We start from the raw sequence: 22,103 nt of genomic DNA, 5'->3' as shown, positions 1-22,103 counted from the left end.
GATGTTTCTTGCATGTGCTCAAATAAGCAATACTATGCAGATGGCTTTTTCCACTTCACAGGGTCTTGTGGACACTGATCCAATCAATGCTATTTCCTGGGAAGTTTTACCTCATGTAACTTAGCAGGGGTGGAGACTTCCAAAATATGGATCTGCCATGTTATTTAAGTTTTCCCTGTGATAGCTTAAGTAGGTGGAATTTTTATAGGCTTTCCCACATAATATTTCAAGCAATTTTTGCTGTGCTATGTAAAGACTTCCTAATTTTCTGCTGCAAAATCTTCTCAAACATCTTCTTTCAAATGTATATGATTGGCATGAAATAAAAAAGGCATGAAAGTCATAATACATGCAATTTAAAATCCTGCAGCATTAGAAAAAGCCACACCTGCTGTTCAGAGAAAACATTCTCAGTGTTCTTGTTTCTTCCAGTATTGACATCTAAATTTTTAAATAATGCACATAAATATATCTTTATTTACCAGTTGTTGACAGTATTTGGTTAGTACCCTGAAGATGAGGTATAATCTTCCAACTGAATGAACAACAATTTCTATTTAAATAGTAATTCAGCATCTGTATCAGTTATTGCTGTGTCAATATTGTTAACTGCTGAGGCAAGTAGTATAATCTGATTACATTTCCTTTCTTGCACAACCTTTGTTTTTTCTGAAGTTCATAATTATTCATTTAAAAATTTGTTGCGGCCTGACCAGGCAGTGGCGTAGTGGATAGAGCGTCGGACTGGGATGCGGAAGGACCCAGGTTAAGACGCCGAGCTCGCCAGCTTGAGCGCGGGCTCATCTGGTTTGAGCAAAAAAAAAAAAAAAAAGAGCTCACCAGCTTGGGCCCAAGGTCGCTGGCTCGAGCAAGCGGTTACTCGGTCTGCTGAAGGCCTGCGGTCAAGGCACATATGAGAGAGCAATCAATGAACAACTGAGGTGTCGCAACAAAAAACTGATGATTGATGCTTCTCATCTCTCTCCGTTTCTGTCTGTCTGTCCCTAGCTATCCCTCTCTCTCTCTCTCTCTCTCTTTCTGTAAAAAATAAATAAATAAATAAAAATTTGCTGTGTACCCTTTGAACTTATTGCAAAGTCTTCCTTGACTGTAAAAAGCCTGGCAATATCATTGTCTACTTATGCAAACTGGCCATATAACTGGTATTTCAGTTGTGCTTTTTTCCTAGAGCCACAGGGCAAATGGAAATTTTATGAAGCCTAAAGTATACAAAATTGCAGGGAGCTGTCCTTAAGAAAGAATTCAAAAGTTGCCATACACAATTAAGCATAAAGGTCAATATTAAGTTAAAGTAACTCACAAATTTGCAAAGCTGAAGCTATCATAAACATGACAAAATCCAGAACAATGACATAATATTTTAGATAATCTCTTCTAACACATCTCTAAACTCCATTGTCTCTACACTTCTTTGCTGCCCACTCATTGTTTATATATGACCAAAGTGTTGCAAGGTGGGTGTCTACAGGGAGAAGAAGAGATGGTTGACTGTTTTCTCTGGCTTGTGTCTTCCTTACTGATGTCAGGTCCATCATGTCACCCCAAATGAGTCTGCACAGTGAGTGACACAAGGACCCCTAAAAGCCATTCCTGTGCTGGTGGGCCAACCCTAAGGATACATAATGTGACTGCAAGCCACATATCAATGTCCCTCTCACTCAACCCAACGTCTCAGTGGGATGAACAAAAGCCACTTGACACAGAGGAAAGTGTGCAGGAGGGGGAGTCGGAGTGGAAAGTGACAGTAGTTATCTTAACTGATTATAGTCAAAATAACTTGTTTTCATAATTTACGGAAACACAATTACATAAGGACATTGCTAGGGCCCTTGGGGGCCTTGTAAGCGGCCCATGAGGGGCGCTCAAGTTCTAGCTCCCTTAGGTTTGCTGTCAACTCATTTCTGTGCCTCCCCCTACTTCTCCTGCCCTTCAGCCAGTCTTGTGTCCTCAGACGCCACCAGGGAAGTTGTCTCTAAGTCTGTGGCAGAACCGTTATCTTGGGACTTCCACTCATCCTGAGAAATTCCTGGACCTTTCTCTTTCTCTTGGGTTGGATTCTCTCTTGCCTGGATTTGTTCTTCTGTCTTTGTTCTTTTCAGCTTGTTTTGTTGAACCATTCCTTTCTACAGCTTTCTGGAAAAGTGTGTGTAGGTGGAGGGCTTTCTTTGATAGATTGATTAATCATTTGTGGGAATATAGAATTCCAGTTTGAAAATAATTTCCTTGCTATGCTTCATAGTTCTCCATGTTTTCCAGCTTTCAATGTGCTGCTGAGAGATCTGACCCTACTCTAGGTCTGGTCCTTTGTGGACCCTCCCACCTTTTTGGAAAATGACCTTAACCTGGGTGTGTGAAATTCACCACCGATGTGCCTTGTTGGGAGCCTCTCAGTTGTTAGCCAGGCTCTCCTCGGGCCTTTCTAACTGGGAGAATGGAACATGAGGTGAGGGAAGCGGCTGAGAACCGGGTAGTTGATGTTTTGTGCCATGGTGAGGATTCTGCTGCTACTTGCTGGAAATGTGCTCTGTCAGGCGCTGCCTTCCTTCCTGCTTGGTGTCCCCAGGGTTGTCATGGAAAACCTCAGGAGACCTGTGTCTATCACACAACACTAACATCACACTGTTGTTCATATTTTCCTCCAAATCTTGGATTTTAGGCTTTTATACTCCAAACTTACTCTTTTCAACCACTGATTCATATTCTGAATTGAAAATATAATTTTTAAATTATTACATTAAGAGTAAATGCCAAGTATTGCTAAGTGAAGAAAGCCAATCTGAAAAGGCTACATTCTATGTGATTCCAACTATATGACATTCTGGAAAAGGCAAAAACAATGGAGACAGTCAAAAGAAAGTGGTTGGCGGGGGTTCAGGGGGAAAGTGGGATAAATAGGTGGAACAAAAGGAATTTTTTTTTTTTTTTTTTTTCATTTTTCTGAAGCTGGAAACAGGGAGAGACAGTCAGACAGACTCCCGCATGCGCCCGACCGGGATCCACCCGGCACGCCCACCATGGGGCGACGCTCTGCCCACCAGGGGGTGATGCTCTGCCCATCCTGGGGTCGCCATGTTGCGACCAGAGCCACTCTAGCGCCTGAGGCAGAGGCCACAGAGCCATCCCCAGCGCCCGGGCCATGTTTGCTCCAATGGAGCCTTGGCTGCGGGAGGGGAAGAGAGAGACAGAGAGGAAAGCGCGGCGGAGGGGTAGAGAAGCAAATGGGTGCTTCTCCTGTGTGCCCTGGCCGGGAATCGAACCCGGGTCCTCCGCACGCTAGGCCGACGCTCTACCGCTGAGCCAACCGGCCAGGGCACAAAAGGAATTTTTAGACAGTGAAACTATTCTGTATGATACTGTGGAAGTAGATACATGGCATTATACATCTATCAAAACCCATAGAGTGTACAACACAAAGAGTGAACTTTAGTGTAAACTACGGACTTTAGTTAATGATGATGTCTCAATTAGTTTATCAATTATATTAAATGTACCACACTAACGCAAGATGAAACAAAACAGTAAGGGAAGAATAAAATAAAAATGACAATAAACACAATTTTCTGGGTTTTTTAGTTATGGGTAAGACTCACTGAAGAAGGAAGTAAACTTTAAGTACATCCTATGAGTGTAAACAATAAATCTGATAAAGTAAAATTGGCTCTGAAAGATGAACAAATGGTGGGAGCCAATAGCTTTCTATAACAATAATAGTAATAATAAATTAAAACAAAAGTTGCTTATACCATACTTATAGAAATAATTTTTCCACAGTGATTTATTAATGAAGAACCTTAATAAATGGCAAAGGGGTATTATGTTGCATTTTATTATTATAATACAATTAATTTAAGTTATATATAAATGATAAAAAGAGAACCAAAATGTCGTCACTATTTGTAAATAAACACTTTTCCATATTACCATGATCCAAAGTGAAATTATCTAGAAAATAATTAAATGTATCAAAACCTATTTTATACAGCTAAAGCTGGACTCTATAAAAATGTACAGCCTCATACTTTTATAACTAAAAGGTCAAGACTGAAAGTAAATAGCCCAATATTCAACTTAAAAACTAGAAAATTCAATAATCCAAAATATAGTGGAAAGAAGGAATTAATAAAGTTAATATAAGATTCCAAAAATAGTAGAAAGAATAAAGTTAAAAACTATTTTAAATATTAAAGCTTTATTTTTTTGATAACTGCAGATTCACATGCAGTTGTATGAAACAATATGGAGCGATCCCATGTAACCTTCACTCTCTCCCAATGCTAACATCTTGAAATATTAACATTGATCCAGACAAGATATAGAACATTTCTATCACTAGAAGGATCACCTCTGTTGCCCTCTCTTATAGCCACACCCACCTCCATCCCCCATCCCATTCCTAACCTGTGATATCCAATTGGCTCTCGATTTCTATACCTTTGTTATTTTAACAATGTTTTCAATGGAACCATGCAGCATGTAACCCTTTCAGAATGGCTTTTTTTTTTTTTTTTCATTTTTCTGAAGCTGGAAACAGGGAGAGACAGTCAGACAGACTCCCGCATGCGCCCGACCGGGATCCACCCGGCACGCCCACCAGGGGCTACGCTCTGCCCACCAGGGGGCTATAATCTGCCCATCCTGGGCGTCGCCATGTTGCGACCAGAGCCACTCTAGCGCCTGAGGCAGAGGCCACAGAGCCATCCCCAGCGCCCGGGCCATCTTTGCTCCAATGGAGCCTTGGCTGCGGGAGGGGAAGAGAGAGACAGAGAGGAAAGCGCGGCGGAGGGGTGGAGAAGCAAATGGGCGCTTCTCCTGTGTGCCCTGGCCGGGAATCGAACCCGGGTCCTCCGCACGCTAGGCCGACGCTCTACCGCTGAGCCAACCGGCCAGGGCACTATTTAAATTTTTTAAGTAACTGTATTCTGGAGTGCACAGTGAAATAGTACTATGGCTTGAATTTGTATGTCCCTGATGGCTAACGATACCGTGCATCTTTTCATGTGCTTATTTTCCACGTATATATCCTCTTTGGAGAAATGTTCCTACTTTTTTTTTTGCCAATTTTCTAATTGGATTATTTGTGGGGTTTTTGGTTTTTGTGGGTTTTTTTTTTACTGTTGAGTTTTGAGAATTCTTTATATATTCTAGATGCTAGTCTTTTGTTGGATATGAGGTTTGCAGGTATTTTCTCCAAATGTGTAGCTTGTCTTTCTATCCTCTTTATGAAGATCCATTTCCAAAAAGACTACTGTGATAAATACAATCTTTAAAATATTTTTATTCATTTTAGAGAAGAGAGAGAGAGAAGGGGGAAGAGCAGGAAGCATCAACTCCCACATGTGCCTTGACCAGGCAAGCCCAGGGCTTCCAACTGGCAACCTCAGCATTTCAGGTTGACACTTTATCCACTGTGCCACCACAGGTCAGGTGATACATACAATCTTGGCAATCTCAGTTAAGGAACAGAAAAACGACATATTGCGATTGTAAAAGTAAATTTTTTTTTCAGTTCGTTTTCTGAAGTTTCACTGTAGGTGTATAGGAAAGCAGTAGAATTTTGTATATTGATTTTGAATCTGTGACTTTCCTATATATTTTTTAGTTTCTAATAGTTTTTTCATGGAGTTTTTGGAATTTTTTATATATAGGATCATGTCATCTGCAAAAAGTAATACCTCTACTTCTTTCCCAATATGGATGCCTTTTATTTCTTTCTCTTGCTTGATTGCTTTGGGTAAAACTTCCAGAACTATGTTGAATAAGAGTGGAGAGAATGGGCAGCCTTGTCTCATTCCTGATTTTAGAGGAAAAGCTTTCAGTTTTTCACCATTTCGTACTATATTGGCTGATGGTTTTTCATATATGGCCTTTATTATGTTGAGGTACTTTACTTCTTTACCCATTTTATTGAGTGTTTTAATCATAAATGGATGTTGTATGATACAGCCATTATGGAAGACAGTAGGGTGGTTCCTCAAAAAGTTAAAAATAGAGCTATCATATGATCCAGCAATCCCTCTACTAGGTATCTAACTTGAAAAAAACTTGAAAACATTAGTACACAAAGACTATGTTTATTGCAGCGTTATTCACAGTGGCCAAGACATGGAAACAACCAAAGTGGCCCTCAATAGAGGATTGAATAAAGAAGATGTGGTACATATATACAATGAAATACTATTCAACCATAAGAACTGATGAGATATCACCATTTACAACAACACAGATAGACCTTGAGAACGTTATGCTAAGTGAAATAAATAAATCAAAAAAAGCTAATAACTATATGATTTCACACATAGGTGGGATATAAAACTGAGACTCATGGACATAGACAAAACTGAAGTAGTTACCAGAGGAAAGAGGTGAGGAGAAGGGGAGTAAAGAAGGACAAAATACATAGTGACGGAAAATGATTTGACTTTGGGTGATGGACACATAACACAATCAACAGTTCAAATGCTGAAGAGATGATTACCTGAAACTTATATGTTCTTATTGACCAATGTCATCCCATTAAATTTGTAAATAAGAAAAAAAAGAAAAGTGACATGACTACATGAAATAGAAGGTTAATGACACTTGCCCTGTTTTCATAGAAATTTGGCTGGATTTCTGAAACTGAGAATGGTTGTTGATAAATGCCCATACATTAAAACAGAGGAATATATTTAGGCAGGATTTACTAAGAGGTGGCAAAACAAGCAACCACCACTATTCCCAGCCTCTTTAAGAGAATAGGGAGTTAAGGAGATTGTTTCAAAGGAAGTATTAGATATAAACCTGAGCTGGAGCTGTCCTGTTCCTCAGTTAATCAGGCTGTACTTGGTAGTCTGTCAGGGCAAGGATGTCAGAGAACCTGTAAGCCTAGTGGACTCCATGGATGTCAGGCTTGAATCATATAGGAAGGCCCCTGCTCAACAGCACTGTGTGGCAGAGTGAGGTTATACTGTGTGTGCACAGCTGCAGTCTTGGGCAGGATCCCATGGTGATCATCACAGAGAGTTCATAGTCCTCATGAGGGATTTCTATGGTGACAGGATCCCATAGGGAATGTTATAGGCTACCGATAAACCCCATGAGAGGCCAGAGTTGGATGCCTGCTGTGAAAAGCATCTTGTAACACCGCAATAGCACCAGATCATGGGCCTCTTTTCCTTGCATTCTCCTCTCCCTTGCCCCAACCCTGAGGATCAAGAAAGGGAAGAGGAAAGAGAAAGAAGGAAGAACAGAAAAGTTCATGACTCTTGTCCTAGATTCTCCAGAATCAGACTCTGGGATGACAATTTTTGTAAAAGTGATTCATTAAAAGTGTTTTTAGAAAAATGCGGAGGAGAATAGGGAGGGGACCAGAAGGAACGCAAGCAAGGGTGCAATGAAATTTGACCGTGAGATGAGGATTCTTGTGAAAGTGACTCGTTAGGAAGTGTTTTTAGGCAATATAAAGCAAAGTCCTGTGGTGGTGGTGGCATAGCAAGCTCAATCCCACAGTGGAGCAAACTGAGACAATAAGGTCACATGTTGAGGTCTAATCTCAAAGTTGTTTCAATCAAGAACAAAGCATCTGGAGTATTTATACTCTTGCACCCAACAGTTACTGGTTCAGGGCTTCCTGTGGTTGACAAGAACATAAGTTCCCAGATACTTCCTGCTCTCTGTGCCCTGCTGAAGAATGTTCTGGCAGCTTGAGGCGAAGTCATCTGACAAAGAGACACAGGTGCTGGATATTGAGAATAGTATAACTGGAAACTAGTGTGCATGAGAAGGGGAAAATGATCTAAAAGAATATGAGCAAAGCCCTGACAGTGTCTGCTAATCTCAGCCCACTGCAAATCCTGAATCAGTGCTGCACAAAGCTTTAATTGGATATGATTGAAGTTTTACATCACTCTGGACTAGACTTTTGAGACCTGAAATGAAAATTGATTTTATAACTTTATATAGAAAATTCCAAGGAAGTCTATTTTATAATAATGGAATGAAATACTAGTATATGATGCCCTTTATCAGGTTGAAGAAGTTCCCTTCTCTGTCTAGTTTGCTAGGAGGTTTAGTCATGTTAAATCATGAATGAGCATTAAATTTGTTTCATGCCTATTATGAATAAGTTGATACAGTTGTATAGATTTTCTTCTCAGATTGCTAATGTGATAGATTACATTGATTGATTTCTGAATATTGAGCCAACCTTGCAATCCTGGAACAAATGTCACTTGACAACAGGGTATTATTCTTTTTATATATTGCTGGATTCAGATTGCTAATATTTTGCTGAAGATTATTATGATTATGAGAGACATAGGTCTGTGTTTTTATTTTCTTGTGTTATGTTTGTCTATTTTGGTAGAAGGGAAGATGCTAGCCTAATAAAATGAGTAGAAAGGAAGTTTTTTTTCTTCTATGTTTTTGGAAGAGATTATGTAGAATTAGTGTTATTTTTTCTTTAAATGGTAACATCTAGGTAAACCATCTAGGCCTCAAGAATGATCAATTGAATGATCAATTGGTTTTACCTTTGGAAAATTTTAAACTATGAATTCAATTTCTGTAACAGTTATAGAACTATTTAGTTTATTCATATTATCATAGGTAAGTTTTGGTAGTTTGTAGTTTTAGGAGAATTATTTCATTTCATTTAAGTTGTTAAAATTTTATATTTAGAGTTATGTTCCTTTATTACCCTTTTAATCTCTTCGGTGCTGTAGTGATATCCCCTCTTTATCTCTGATATTAGTAATTTGTGTTTTTTCAGTTTTTTTGTCAGTCTTACTAGCTTTTTCCATTGTATTGATCATTTCACAGAACCAAATTTTGGGTTCACCAACATTCTTTATTGTTTTTCTGTTTCAGATTTCTTTTTATTATTATTATTATTCAGTGAGAGGAGGTGAGGCAGAGACAGACTCCCACCCTACATGGGATCCACCTGACAAGCCCACTAGGGGGCAATGCTCTGCCCATCTGGGGTGTTGCTCCATTGCTCAGCAACTGAGCTCTTCTTAGTGCCTGAGGCAGAGGCCATGGACCATCCTCAGTGCCCTGGGCCAACTCTCCAATTGAGCCATGGTTACAAGAAGGGAAGAGAGAGACAGTGAGAAGTGAGAGGGAAAAGGTTGGAGAAGCAGATGCGCACTTCTCCTGTGTGTCCTGCCTGGGAATTGAACCTGGGACATCTACATCATGGTCTGATGCTCTACCACTGAGCCGACTGGTGAGGGTCTGTTTTGGATTTCATTGATTTCTACTTTTGTGTTATTTTCTTTCTTCTGCTTGCTTTGGTTTTGTTTTGTCCATTTTCTAACTTTATAGGGTAGGAACTTAGGTTTTGACATAAGATCTTTCTTCTTTTTAATATGTCTAATATTATAAATTTCTTTCTAAGAATTTCTTTTGCTGCATCTCACAAATTTGACATGCTGTGTTTTAAGTGTAGTTCAATTCAAAATTAGTTGCTAGTTTCTCTTGAGACTTTCTCTTTGAACCATGGATTATTTAAAAACGTGTTGCTTAATTTTTAGATTATGGAGATTTTAAAATTACCTTCCTGCAGTTTAATTGCATTATGATCTGAGGATAGGTTGTAAAATTTCAGTTGGTTCACATTTGTTAAAGGTTATTGTATGATCCAGGATATGGTATTTTGGTGTAAGTTCCATGTAGTACTTAGAATTAATATGTGTTCTGCTATTTCAAGGTGATATGGTCTATAAATACCAATTAGCAAAATTTTATGCAAACGTAATTCAATTGTGATCTGAATGCCAATGAATTTTTTTGGAACAGGATAAAATAACTTTATTGTTAAATAAGACAATAAAAGATGTAAGTGAAATCAGCCCTGGCCAGTTGGCTCAGTGGTAGAGCGTTGGCCTGACATGTGGAAGTCCAGGTTTGATTACTAGACAGGGAACACAAGAGAAGTACCCATCTGCTCTTCCACCCTTCCCCATCTCCTTTCTCTCTATCTCTCTCTTCCCCTCCCACAGCCAAGGCTCCACTGGAGCAAAGTTGGCCCAGACACTGAGGATGGCTCCATGGCCTCCACCTCAGGCGCTAGAATAGCTCTGGTTGCAACTGAGCAATGGCCCAGATGGGTAGAGCATTGCCCCCTGGTGGGCATGCTGGGTGGATCACAGCTGGGCACATGCTGGAGTCTGGCTCTCTGCTCTCTGCCTCCCCACTTCTCACTCCAGAAAAATACAAAAAAATAATAATAAATAAAAGATATAAGTGAAATCATATGGGCCCTTGCTTGCTGGCTCAGCAGTAGAGCACTGGCCCAGCATGTGAAAGTCCCAGGTTCAATTTCCCATCTGGACACACTGGAGAAGTGACCATATGCTTCTCCACCCCCACCCCTTTTTCCTCCAGCAGACATGGTTTGAATGAGCAAGTTGGCTTCAGGCACTGAGGATGGCTCTATGGCTTCACCTCTGGTGCTAAAATAGCTCAGTTGCTGAGCAACAGCACAGCAGCCCCCAGTGGGCAGAACATCAGTCCTAGCCTGGGTTTGCCAAGTGGATCCCAGTTGGGGCACATGTGGGAGTCTGTCTCTCTGCCTCCCTGCCTCTCCCTTGATTAAAAAAGAAAGAAAAAAAGAAGGAAGGAAGGAAGGAAGGAAGGAAGGAAGGAAGGAAGGAAGGAAGGAAGGAAGGAAGGAAGGAAGGAAGGAAGGAAGGAAGGAAGGAAGGAAGGAAGGAAGGAAGGAAGGAAGGAAGGAAGGAAGGAAGGAAGGAAGGAAGGAAGGAAGGAAGGAATCATATGGTACTTGTTGTTCTCTCACTGGCTTACCTCACTTAGCATAATACTCTCTAGGTCCATCCATGCTGTCCCAAAAGGTAAGATTTCCATCTTTTGTACAAAATGCCTCTTTAGATATTAGCAATGCAAAAATTTGGAATAAGCTGTACTTCCTAGGGAGTTAGCAGTTTATGGGAAATGCTCAAAGTTTAATTTTATTTTGGAGATTAGTAGGCTAACTATTATTTTATGAAAACCACATACAAATTATTGGCAAAATCCTATCAAGTCTACCTTCACAATATATCCAGAATGAGATCACTTCGAAACACTTCCAAGCACATACCACCATCATCTATCACCTGGATATTACATAGCTCCTTACCTGCGCTCTCAGTGTACATCCTCATCCTTTCCTATAAAATTCTCAACACAACATTCACGTGTTACAGTTCACATAAGTCAGGTCATTCCCTCCTCTGCTCTGACCCGTCCAAAGTCTGTCCCTCTAACTTGGAGTAAAACCAGATCCTTAGAAGAGTCTACAAGGCTCTAAAGAATTAGTGATCCATATTTTTTTCTCTGTGACCTATTTCCTCTTCTATCTCAGTTCTCTATAAAACAAGTATCTTGATAAAAGAATGGTCCTGTAAACACCAGGGTCTCAACCCCAGGGCCTTTGCACTTACTATGCTTCTATTGAGAAAACTCTTCCTCCTGGAGCTCCTCATGACTTGTTTACCTCATTGAAATGTTTACTCAGATACCGCCTTCCAAGTAAGGCCTTTCTTGATACCTTATTCTTGATGGTCTATTAAAAACTGACCCCATCTCACTTCACTGCTATATTTCTTCATGGCACTTTTCACCCTGTGATATTAAACCTTTTTTACCCATTTATTGTATCTGTCAGCTACTGAAATGGAAGTTTCATGAGACCAGGATCTTGTTTGTCTGCTCATATCTGAAGTACATCTCTACAGAAAGAGGGCGTCTGGCATTTTATAAACACTCAGTAAGTACTTGTTGAGTGGATGCTTGAAGAATGTGTGAGTGAACAGAGGAACATACCATGTTCTCTGCAGGAATGAGTCAACACTGGAAAAAGTTAATTCTTTTTTTTCTTTTCTTTTTTTTGTATTTTTCTGAAGCTGGAAACGGGGAGAGACAGTCAGACAGACTCCCGCATGCGCCCGACCGGGATCCACCTGGCACTCCCACCAGGGGTGACGCTCTGCCCACCAGGGGGCGATGCTCTGCCCCTCGGGGGGGTCGCTCTGCCGCGACCAGAGCCACTCTAGCGCCTGGGGCAGAGGCCAAGGAGCCATTCCCAGCGCCCGGGCCATCTTTGCTCCAATGGAGCCTTGGCTGCGGGAGGGGAAGAGAGAGACAGAGAGGAAGGAGGGGGGGTGGAGAAGCAAATGGGCGCTTCTCCTATGTGCCCTGGCCGGGAATCGAACCTGGGTCCCCCACACGCCAGGCCAACGCTCTACCGCTGAGCCAACCGGCCAGGGCCTGGGAAAAGTTAATTCTTTACAAATAATATGGAAATATAATGCAGTATTGTAATAGACACTAATATGAGGTACCCTAATGCCCTCCCTCCCAGGAAGGACTTGCTTCCAAGTGCGGAGAGTACGGCCTGAGCAGACAGCCTTCTCCTGTGAAGTCACACCCCTGCTGGGGTGACCCATCTGGTGACTGAGCAAGGTGGGTGTTAAAGTCCCAGGTTCAGCACAGTGTTGGACACCCTGACAGTCACTGTGGTTTGAATTCCCAGGACACCCTGCTGGATTGGCTGGAGTTTGTGGGGTCTTCACAGTAGTTTCAAGTCTCCCTCTGCCCACTCCTCCCTTACCCCATCCTTTCACAGGTATTGATCCCTAATAGACAGCTTGCACCTCAACTTCAGATAAATATTTATACTAATTAGAATACCAATAAACAAATACAAGCAGGACAAGAAAACCAGCTGGAAACAACATAAAAGTACATCAATAGTGAAATCTTAGTAAGCGAATTATGGTGCATATTATAAAATGAATGAAGACAAGAAATGAATAAAAGATATTTTATAATCTGATGTCAAGAAACAGTCCTGGGCTGTGGAGAAAAAGGAACCCTCATACACTGTTGGTGGGAATGTAAAGTAGTAAAACCATTATGGAAGAAAGTATGGTGGTTCCTCAAAAAACTGAAAATAGAACTACCTTATGACCCAGCAATCCCTCTACTGGGTATATATCCCCAAAACTCAGAAACATTGATACATAAAGACACATGCAGCCCCATGTTTATTGCAGCATTGTTCACAGTGGCCAGGACATGGAAACAACCAAAAAGCCCATCAATAGATGACTGGATAAAGAAGATGTGGCACATATACACTATGGAATACTACTCAGCCATAAGAAATGATGACATCGGAACATTTACAGCAAAATGGTGGGATCTTGATAACATGATACGAAGCGAAATAAGTAAATCAGAAAAAACCAGGAACTGTATTATTCCATACATAGGTGGGAAATAATAGTGAAACTAAGAGACATTGATAAGAGTGTGGTGGTTACAGGGGGGAGGGGGGAATGGGAGAGGGAAAGGGGGTGGGGAGGGGCACAAAGAAAACAAGATAGAAGGTGACAGAGGACAATCTGACTTTGGGTGGTGGGTATGCAACATAATTGAACGACAAGATAACCTGGACTTGTTAACTTGTTATCTTTGAATATATGTATCCTGATTTATTGATGTCACCCCATTAAAAAAATAAAATTATTAAAAAAAAAAAAAAAAAAGAAACAGTCCTGGTACATTGTTAATTAAATCTTAAAAAGCAGATAGCAAAACACAGTCCCATTTATATAGAAAATATTTAAAATTTATTTGCTTCCTTTCTATTTTTAAGACACTAAATTTCCTTAGTGTTGAAAAGATAGCACATAAGACGTTTATGGTTTCCAGGATTAAATTGAATCCTGTTCGGCCCTGGCTGGTTGGTTCAGCAGTAGAGCGTCGGCTCAGTTTGTGGAGGTCCTGGGTTCGATTCCTAGACAGGGCACACAGGAGAAAAACCCATCTGCTTCTCCACCCTTCCCCCTCTCCTTTCTCTCTATCTCTCTTCCCCTCCCACAGCCAAGGCTCCATTGGAGCAAAGATGGCCCGGGCGCTGAGGATGCCTCCATGGCCTCCACCTCAGGCACTAGAATGACTCTGGTTGCACAGAGCAATGCCCCAAATAGGCAAAGCATCGCCCCCTGGTGGGCATGCCGGGTGGATCACCGTTGGGTGCATGCTGGAGTCTGTCTCTCTGACTCCCCCATCCCTGCTTCTCACTTGGAAAAATACGATACTGGGTGTGTGACCTTGGGCAGGTCTCATGCAATATCTCTAGCCTTGGTTGGGCATCCAAAATGTCTGCCATGGTTCTTGTGGGAACTAAATGGTTAATGTACAGCAAGGGCCTGGAAACGCCCAAACCCCATGATTATCAAGAACAGAGAAAAGCCTCCTCAGGATTTCATTGTGCAAAAAGATACATCATTAATTTTGGGAAATTCAGATGCAGGAAATGAAGGGGTGTGGGGCAGAGAAATACAACAGGCTGCCTCTGTGAACCCTTCTTGAAAAGAAACCCTCTCACAAATGTTAATAATGAGGAAGTCAAGAGAGCTCACAAGAAGCTGAAAGGACAAGGCACACCCTGGAGGAGGAGAGCAAAGCGGGCCCCATATATAACTCCTTCACACACGCAGTCTCTGCCTGTGTTCCAGTTGTTATCGCCTGTCCAGAGTTCAGGAAACAGGAGATCCCAGATTCTAGACTCCTGGGCTTTCAGATGAAGAGACCAGCAGGACTGCATCATTTCTGTGACTCCTCCCTCGGCCACCTATACCTCACTCTCCAGGATTTCACTGTGTCCATCTCTGCGCATTGCTTCACAGCAAGCCACGAATCACAGCCTTCAGACTTTGCACAGGTAACTGGGCTGGAGATGCAGCTGTGACAAAGGGGACAAGGAGGAAGATCGAGAAGGCAGGGAGAGGGAGCTGTGGGTCACAGGTGGGACTGAATAGGAAGAGATGTAAAAAGGCAGCTCGGAGACTTAATGCCTGAGTAGAGATTGTAGACTCGATTCATTTAAAGGGATTCGGTTGAAGTATGGAAGCCAAACTTCAGTCACAAACTGAGACTCACACTCAGCCCCATCTGTAGCCCAATTCCAGCCCTACCTTCAGCCCGAGACCAGCTACACTCAATACTAACCACAGCTCCTCTAATTCCCAACTCCAGAGTTACCATGAATCTTATCATCAGCTCCAACAATAACTCTTCTCTTTTCAACTTCAGGGCCAAACTTAGGCAACCATGACATCAACATGAGTATTGACCCAGACATTGGAAGAGACTCAACTTTAATTGCCACGCCAGCGTTATACCCAGTCCCAGTAATATATTTAACTCTAACATTACCTGTACCTCAATCCCACATACAACCCTGCCTCAGCCCAAAGACCAATGCTGACTGCACTTCCAACCTCTGCTGCAAAGCCAAGACCATTCCTGTTCCTGGCCCTGACACCTGGCTCATTCTCAACCTGCACTTCTTCTCTTACCTCAATCTAGGCTTGACCACAGTTCCAACCTAGACCCAGCCTCCCCTGTCCCCAACTCCAGTGCTGACCTGGTCACAGGCCCTGCCTCCATTTCAGCTCTGACAGCCTCAGAGTTGACCCTGGCATGTCCATGAAGTGTGAAGACCTCCAGTCCTTAGAGGATGAGAAGAAAAGCCAGATGTTCAAAAATGGTAAGAGGAAAGGAGAAAGGGTGTCTCCTAAAATACTCTCTTAATATGTTAAGAGATTACTGCTGTCATGGCATGACTGCACCTCTACCATGGGTATTGCTGGGTCCCCACTCTGAAGGAGTCAGAGTGAACTCCCGTGGGAAGGGGATTCAAGGTCTTTAGACCGACAAGATCAGGGAGGACGAAAGCAGGACAGGCTGCCTACACTCAGGGGAGGGGTGAGCGATAGCACTGGGGGAATGAATAGTTGTGTTTGGAAAGGAAATGTTTCCTAACCTGACAATACAGATCAGCAAGAGCCCACTGAGGGCCTGGCTGCCCCACCTCACTCTGTGTTCTCCTGCTGCTACCCCAGCCCTGATAATGAGACCTTACATATTATCTGTCATCACATGTCACCAGGCAGTTAGGGGCCTATGTGACTGAGATCTTGTGCTGGTCCATGAAGGGTCAGAGGACTGGACATCCCTGTACCACTGACCTCCCCAGCTTTACCTGCACCAGCCTCCATGCCTGGCAGGTCCCTGTGCCATCTCTTCCTCCCCTGTCCCTCTTGTCCTGGCCCTCCTTGTCCTGATGTCCTCTCTTCTTGCAGGGCCGCCTTCTCCCCAGGCCTTCCTGCGGCATCTCTGCTCTGGACCCTGCCCCCTCCTGCTCTCCCTGGGCCTCAGCTTCCTCCTGCTGGTCGGCATCTGTGTGATTGGATCCAAAAGTGAGGGTCACATGGCGGGCCGGCATGGGGGCGAGAGAGAGTACAGGGATGTGGCATGATAATGACCATGATGGATAAAGACGGCTGCTGGCTCTGTTGCTTATTCATGGGTAATGTAGTCAAATTACCAAACCTCTCTAAGCCTTAGTTTCCTCATCTGCAAGCTTGGATAACAACAGTGCCTGTCCCTTTGGCTTGGGTGGCTGTGAGGACCCAAAGAGACAAGGCATGTCAAGTGGCCTGCTCAGGGCCAGCACAGAGAGGACCTGATAAATCTGAGCACTCGTTGTCCCATCTGCCTGAGCAGCTTCCAAGAATCAGAGGGACCTGGAGACTCTGACAGTGAATTACAGCCACTTCACTTCAGACTCTGCGGCTGAGGTGCAGGCACTGCACTCCCAGGGTGAGCCTGGCTGGAAGGGCTCTGGACTGCGATGGGCCATGGTGGGAGGGCGGGGGAGCAGAATCCTGGACCCTGAGTCCCGTGTCCTGCAGATGGCACTCTGCGAGAGACAATAACATCCCTGAACGCTGAGGTGGAAAAACATAAGCAGGAACTGCAGGCAGGTGAGAGACCCCCAGGAGTGTGTGTGCAAGGGTGGGGCTGGGCTCTCAGGACCAGGGTGGTGGGGACAGCCCGGGTGCTGAGTGTCCTCCCCTCCAGCCCGTAGCTTGAATGACAACCTGTTTACTCGGGAGAGCAAGGTGGAGAAAGTGCAGCAGAAACTCGAAGCAGGTCTGGACCCTCTCTCCTGTGCCTGGGTCTGATGTGGTCGGAGGGCAATGAGGGTCCTTGACAGGACCTCTTCATTGTCCCCACTGCTTTTCTGTGTGTGTCCCAGGTTATTCTCAAATGCTCCAGCGAGTCCAGCAGCTGACCAAGGACCTGAACTCCCTGTATTGCCAGATGGCTGTACTCAAGAGCAATGGTGAGTGACATGCAGGGTAGTGCCTGGCCCATTATTCTGTCCACGTCCCACTGGGAAGCACCTCAGACCTTCCCTCACCCCACCCCCCAGGCTCTCAAAATACCTGCTGCCCTGCGAACTGGCTGGAGTCTGAAGGCAGCTGCTACTGGTTCTCTCACACTGGGAAGCCCTGGCCCGAGGCTGAGAAGTACTGTCAGCTGGAGCATGCGCACCTGGTGGTGGTCGACTCCATGGAGGAGCAGGTGAGGGCTGGGAGGGCTTGTTTGGGAGACAGTTTGGTCTATGGAGAGATCTTTATTCTTTTTCTCTCCCCTCAGGTATTTGTCGAGAAACACATATCTCCTCAGAACACCTGGATTGGCCTCACTGATCAAAATGGTACCTGGACATGGGTGGACGGGACAGACTACAATAGCAGCTTTCAGTGAGTGTTTGCTGGGCACTCTGTCCATTCAGCCTGAGTCCCGCCTTCCCTGTGGGGTGGGTCTGAGGCAAGTGGGCTCTGTGGCTTGACTGAGGGTCTGGCTTCCTGGACCCACATCTATCCGGTCTTTGTAGAAACTGGAGACCAGAGCAGCCAGACAATTGGAGCGGACATGGGCTCGGGGGAGGAGAAGACTGTGCCCACTTCGGGTATGATGGACGCTGGAATGATAACGTCTGCACAAGGTCCTTCCGCTGGGTCTGTGAGACAGAGCCGAACAGGACCAGCTAGGAGCCTCCTGTCCTCTCATTTATTTCCTGAACGCCTTCACCTGCTCTGGGAACCTGGATTAGGAATTGTCCTTTCTGAGTACCTCCTGTATTTTCTCATGGATTTTCACCTAGGATTTTAAGGGAAAGGGGCAAGGATGGTGTCTGAGTAACGTAGAATGGTGTTTGATGCGGTGCGTAGATTGAAAGCTGTATCACTTACTGCAATTTCCAGGTTATTACTGTCAACTATTCTTTAAAATAAAAGGAAAGTTTTAAGTACTAAACATTTTGCGTTGTCTGGTTATTGGGGATTAGAAATGTGCTTAGTCTTGTTGGCACTAGGAAGCCTTGGGTGGGTAGCAGGGAGTTGTGAGAACTCTACGGGCTTTAGGAAAGATGGCGGGAATCATTATTTACAGGTGTATGATTGAGGGCAAGTTACTCTGCTTTCTACTTCTCAGCTGAAAAATAGTGTTGTTCCGGGGACCACCCTCCTTCCAGCACCGCCCCCTCCCCGAACAGAATCACCCCTATGTGTTGAGTGCTTCCGAAGCTTCAGATGAAACTTTTTGTTTGTTGTGTGCATTATAGTGAAAACAAGCAGCATCCATAGGCAACATATACAATACATTATTAATTTATTTTTATTTATTTATTTTAAATAATTTTATTAGACAGTTAATTTTAATGGGGTGACATTGGTTAACTAGAGAACATGGATTGAGAGAAAACATCTCCAGATTGTTTTGACATTCGATTATGTTGTATACCCATCACCCAAAGTCAAATCATCCTCCTTCACCCTTCATTTGGTTTTCTTTTTTTTTTTTTTTTTTTTTCTTTTTCTTTTTTCTGAAGCTGGAAACAGGGAGAGATAGTCAGACAGACTCCCGCATGCGCCCGACCGGGATCCACCCGGCACGCCCACCAGGGGCGATGCTCTGCCCGCCAGGGGGCGATGCTCTGCCCATCCTGGGCGTCGCCATATTGCGACCAGAGCCACTCTAGCGCCTGAGGCAGAGGCCACAGAGCCATCCCCAGCGCCCGGGCCATCTTTGCTCCAATGGAGCCTTGGCTGCGGGAGGGGAAGAGAGAGACAGAGAGGAAAGCGCGGCGGAGGGGTGGAGAAGCAAATGGGCGCTTCTCCTGTGTGCCCTGGCCGGGAATCGAACACGGGTCCTCCGCACGCTAGGCCGACGCTCTACCGCTGAGCCAACCGGCCAGGGCCATTTGGTTTTCTTCATGCCCCTCTGCTCTCACCAACCCCTCCTTCTCCTCCCTCCCCCTGGTAATCACTGTACTCTTATCTATGTCCATGAGTTTCAATTTTGCGTCCCACCTATGCATGGAATCATACAGTTCTTAGTTTTTTCCGATTTACTTATTTCACACTCATTATAATGTTATCAAGGTCTATCCACGTTTTAAATAATCCTATGTCATCTTTTCTTATGGCTGAGTTGTATTCCATAGTATATATGTACCACATTTTCTTTATCCAATCTTCTATTGAAGGGCTTTCTGGTTGTTTTCATGTCTTGGCCACCGTGAACAATGCTGTGATGAACATGGGGCTACATGTGTCTTTACATACCAATTATTTTGAGTTTTGGGGTCTATACCCAGTAGAGGGATTGCTGGGTCATACGGTAGTTTTATTCTCAATTGTTTGAGGAACCAGCATACTTTCTTCCATAATAGTATATATAATAAATTAAAGCTGTGGCTTTTCTTGACTCATGTGGTAGAATTTCCTAAAATTTCTCAATGGTTCACAAACCCCAAATATGCAGCCTCTGGCCTTAGCATGCCCTGTACCTTTTGCTAAGCAGTCCCAGGCCTGGAGTTAACAGAATCTGGCCTTGGTTCACAGATGGGCCTATTCCAGGCACCTCAAGCCCAGCACAAGCAGCAGCCATCTGCAGACTGATTCATAGCTCATGCAAAATGGGCCAGGAAGGGCATATGCAGCGACTGACCTTTGCCTGCACCTCCAGTGAAGCCCCTGAGCCAGTGCACCTGGTGGCCAGCTTCACAACACGCAGAAGAACCACGCAGCCACCTCCATGAGCAACACACACAAGGGCCACTCAGTGGGGATGTAAACACACAATACACTGTACAGATGATATAGTATAGAATTTTACACCTGAAAGCTATATAATTTAATTAACCAATGTCACCACAATAAATTCAATACAAAATTAGAAAACAGAAAAGAGATTAAAATATGAATAATAAAATAGCAGTAACTATACAACTATCAACAATTACTTTAAATGTAAATGGATTAAATGCTGCAATAAAAAGACAGCATGGCTGATGGATAAGAAAACAAGACCAGACCCTTACATATGCTGTTCTACGCAAGACTTAGTTCAGATCAAAAGATAAACACAGACTAAGGGTAAAAAGATAGGAAAAGATATTTCAGGGGAAAAAAAAGAAGAAAAAAAAAGCTGGCATAGCAATACTTAGACAAAATAGACTTTAATTGGTTGATTGATTGATTTTATAGAAAGGATGGGAGACACAGAGAGAGATACAGAAATATCGACTCGTTGTTCCACTTATTTATGCACTCATTGGTTGATTCTTGTATGTGCCCTAACCGGGGGTCAAATCAAACCCACAACCTTGGCATCCGGCAATGACACTCTAATCAATCAACTGAGCTATGTAACCAGGGCCAAATAGACTTTAAAACAAAGGCTATAAATACAGACACAGAAAAACCAGCAATTGCACCTCTAGGTATTTATTCATATAAACCCAAAATACCAATTTGAAAACACATATGCATCCACATGTTCATTGCAGCTTTATTTACAAGAGCCAGAATATGGAACAACCTAAGTGCCCATCAACAGATGAATGTATAAAGAAGATATGGAAATATATACAACAGAATATTACTCAGCCAGAAAAAGGAATGAAACGTTATCTGCAACAACATGGATGGACCCAGAGGGTATTGTACCGAGTGAAGTAAGTCAGACAGAAAAAGACAAATGCCATATGATTTTACTTATATGTGGAATCTAAAAAATAAAACAAACCAATTCATAAATACAGAGAACATATGAGGATGGAAAGAGATAGTAAGTGGTCTTATTGCTACATGATATAATTTTACTTTAAAAATTCCCAGAGAAGCAGTACACAAATGATTAAATACTAAAAATGCTAAGGTTTCTTTTATTTTCAAACCTTCACTATCAAAATTTATGTCAGATATGTGAAAATCTCTGCAGTTTAGGTGTTATTGGAGCAACTGTGGCTGTTGGTCAGGATGGCGATGACTCGGCTCATTTCATTGGGCGCGAGGAGAGATAGATTGTGGGATTGTGCTTCATTTTGCCTTATTCCCCAGGTAGTTTCAAATAGTATATTAGCAACATAATGTCTTTCGGTAAGTTCCCCACACCTCCTGCCATTTCTAAGTCATCAAAAAATATTGGCATTTTTTATGGCTTCTGGATTTCTAGTTTTGGTTAGAAAGCTCCCCATCCTAATTTTATACATGCACCTAAATTTTGTTTCAACATTTTTTTACTGACAATGTTTACATTTAAATAATTAACCCATCTGGAGTTTATTTAAATTTTTATTTATTTATTTATTTTGTGGCAGAGACAGAGAGAGTGAGAGAGAGGGATAGACAGACAGGAAGGGAGAGAGATGAGAAACATCAATTCTTCATTGGAGTTCCTTAGTTATTCACTGGTTGATTTCTCATATGTGCCTTGACTGGGGGGCTACAGCGACCAAGTGACCCCTTGCTCGAGCCAGCGACCTTGGGCTCAAGCTGGTGAGCCTTGCTCAAACCAGATGAGCCGTGCTCAAGCTGGCAACCTTGGGGTCTCGAACCTGGGTCCTCCACATCCCAGTCCGACGCTCTATCCACTGCGCCACCGCCTGGTCAGGCCCATCTGGAGTTTATTATTTCTGTGTAGGGTATGAGATAACAGTCTGGCTTCATTTTATTTCAAATGAATAACTGATTTATAAAATATATTATATTTTATGTTTTCTCTGAATAGCTTGAAATAAGAAATTTGTCACTTGTTAAATTACTAACTATATTTGTATATATTTTTGGACATGTAGTCTGTTACACTGATTTAATTTCTCTTCTTGTACTAATATCATACTAATTTGATTTCAGCAGATTTAGAGTAAGTTATTTCTCTTCTTTTTT

The 22,103-nt window shown here is 43.0% G+C and overlaps 1 protein-coding gene across 1 annotated transcript in view; it reads left to right on the top strand.

Annotated features, from left to right (window-relative positions):
* LOC136391533 (C-type lectin domain family 10 member A-like) overlaps window positions 1–18,170 on the top strand; it is an 86,835-nt gene extending 68,665 nt beyond the window's left edge. The window contains exons 2-10 of the mRNA XM_066363259.1: window positions 15,385–15,565; window positions 16,161–16,277; window positions 16,585–16,680; window positions 16,773–16,844; window positions 16,942–17,013; window positions 17,120–17,206; window positions 17,297–17,448; window positions 17,524–17,630; window positions 17,765–18,170. Coding sequence (XP_066219356.1) covers window positions 15,499–15,565; window positions 16,161–16,277; window positions 16,585–16,680; window positions 16,773–16,844; window positions 16,942–17,013; window positions 17,120–17,206; window positions 17,297–17,448; window positions 17,524–17,630; window positions 17,765–17,921 — 927 coding nt within the window. The 5' untranslated portion in view covers window positions 15,385–15,498 and the 3' untranslated portion in view covers window positions 17,922–18,170. The remainder of the gene's footprint in view (window positions 1–15,384; window positions 15,566–16,160; window positions 16,278–16,584; window positions 16,681–16,772; window positions 16,845–16,941; window positions 17,014–17,119; window positions 17,207–17,296; window positions 17,449–17,523; window positions 17,631–17,764) is intronic.
* The last annotated feature ends 3,933 nt before the right edge of the window (window positions 18,171–22,103 follow it).

The sequence above is a fragment of the Saccopteryx leptura genome, chromosome 2, assembly GCF_036850995.1.
Source record: "Saccopteryx leptura isolate mSacLep1 chromosome 2, mSacLep1_pri_phased_curated, whole genome shotgun sequence".
NCBI lineage: Eukaryota > Metazoa > Chordata > Mammalia > Chiroptera > Emballonuridae > Saccopteryx > Saccopteryx leptura.
The sequence above is the reverse complement of the archived record's forward strand: the minus strand, read 5'-3'. Positions and strand labels throughout refer to the sequence as shown.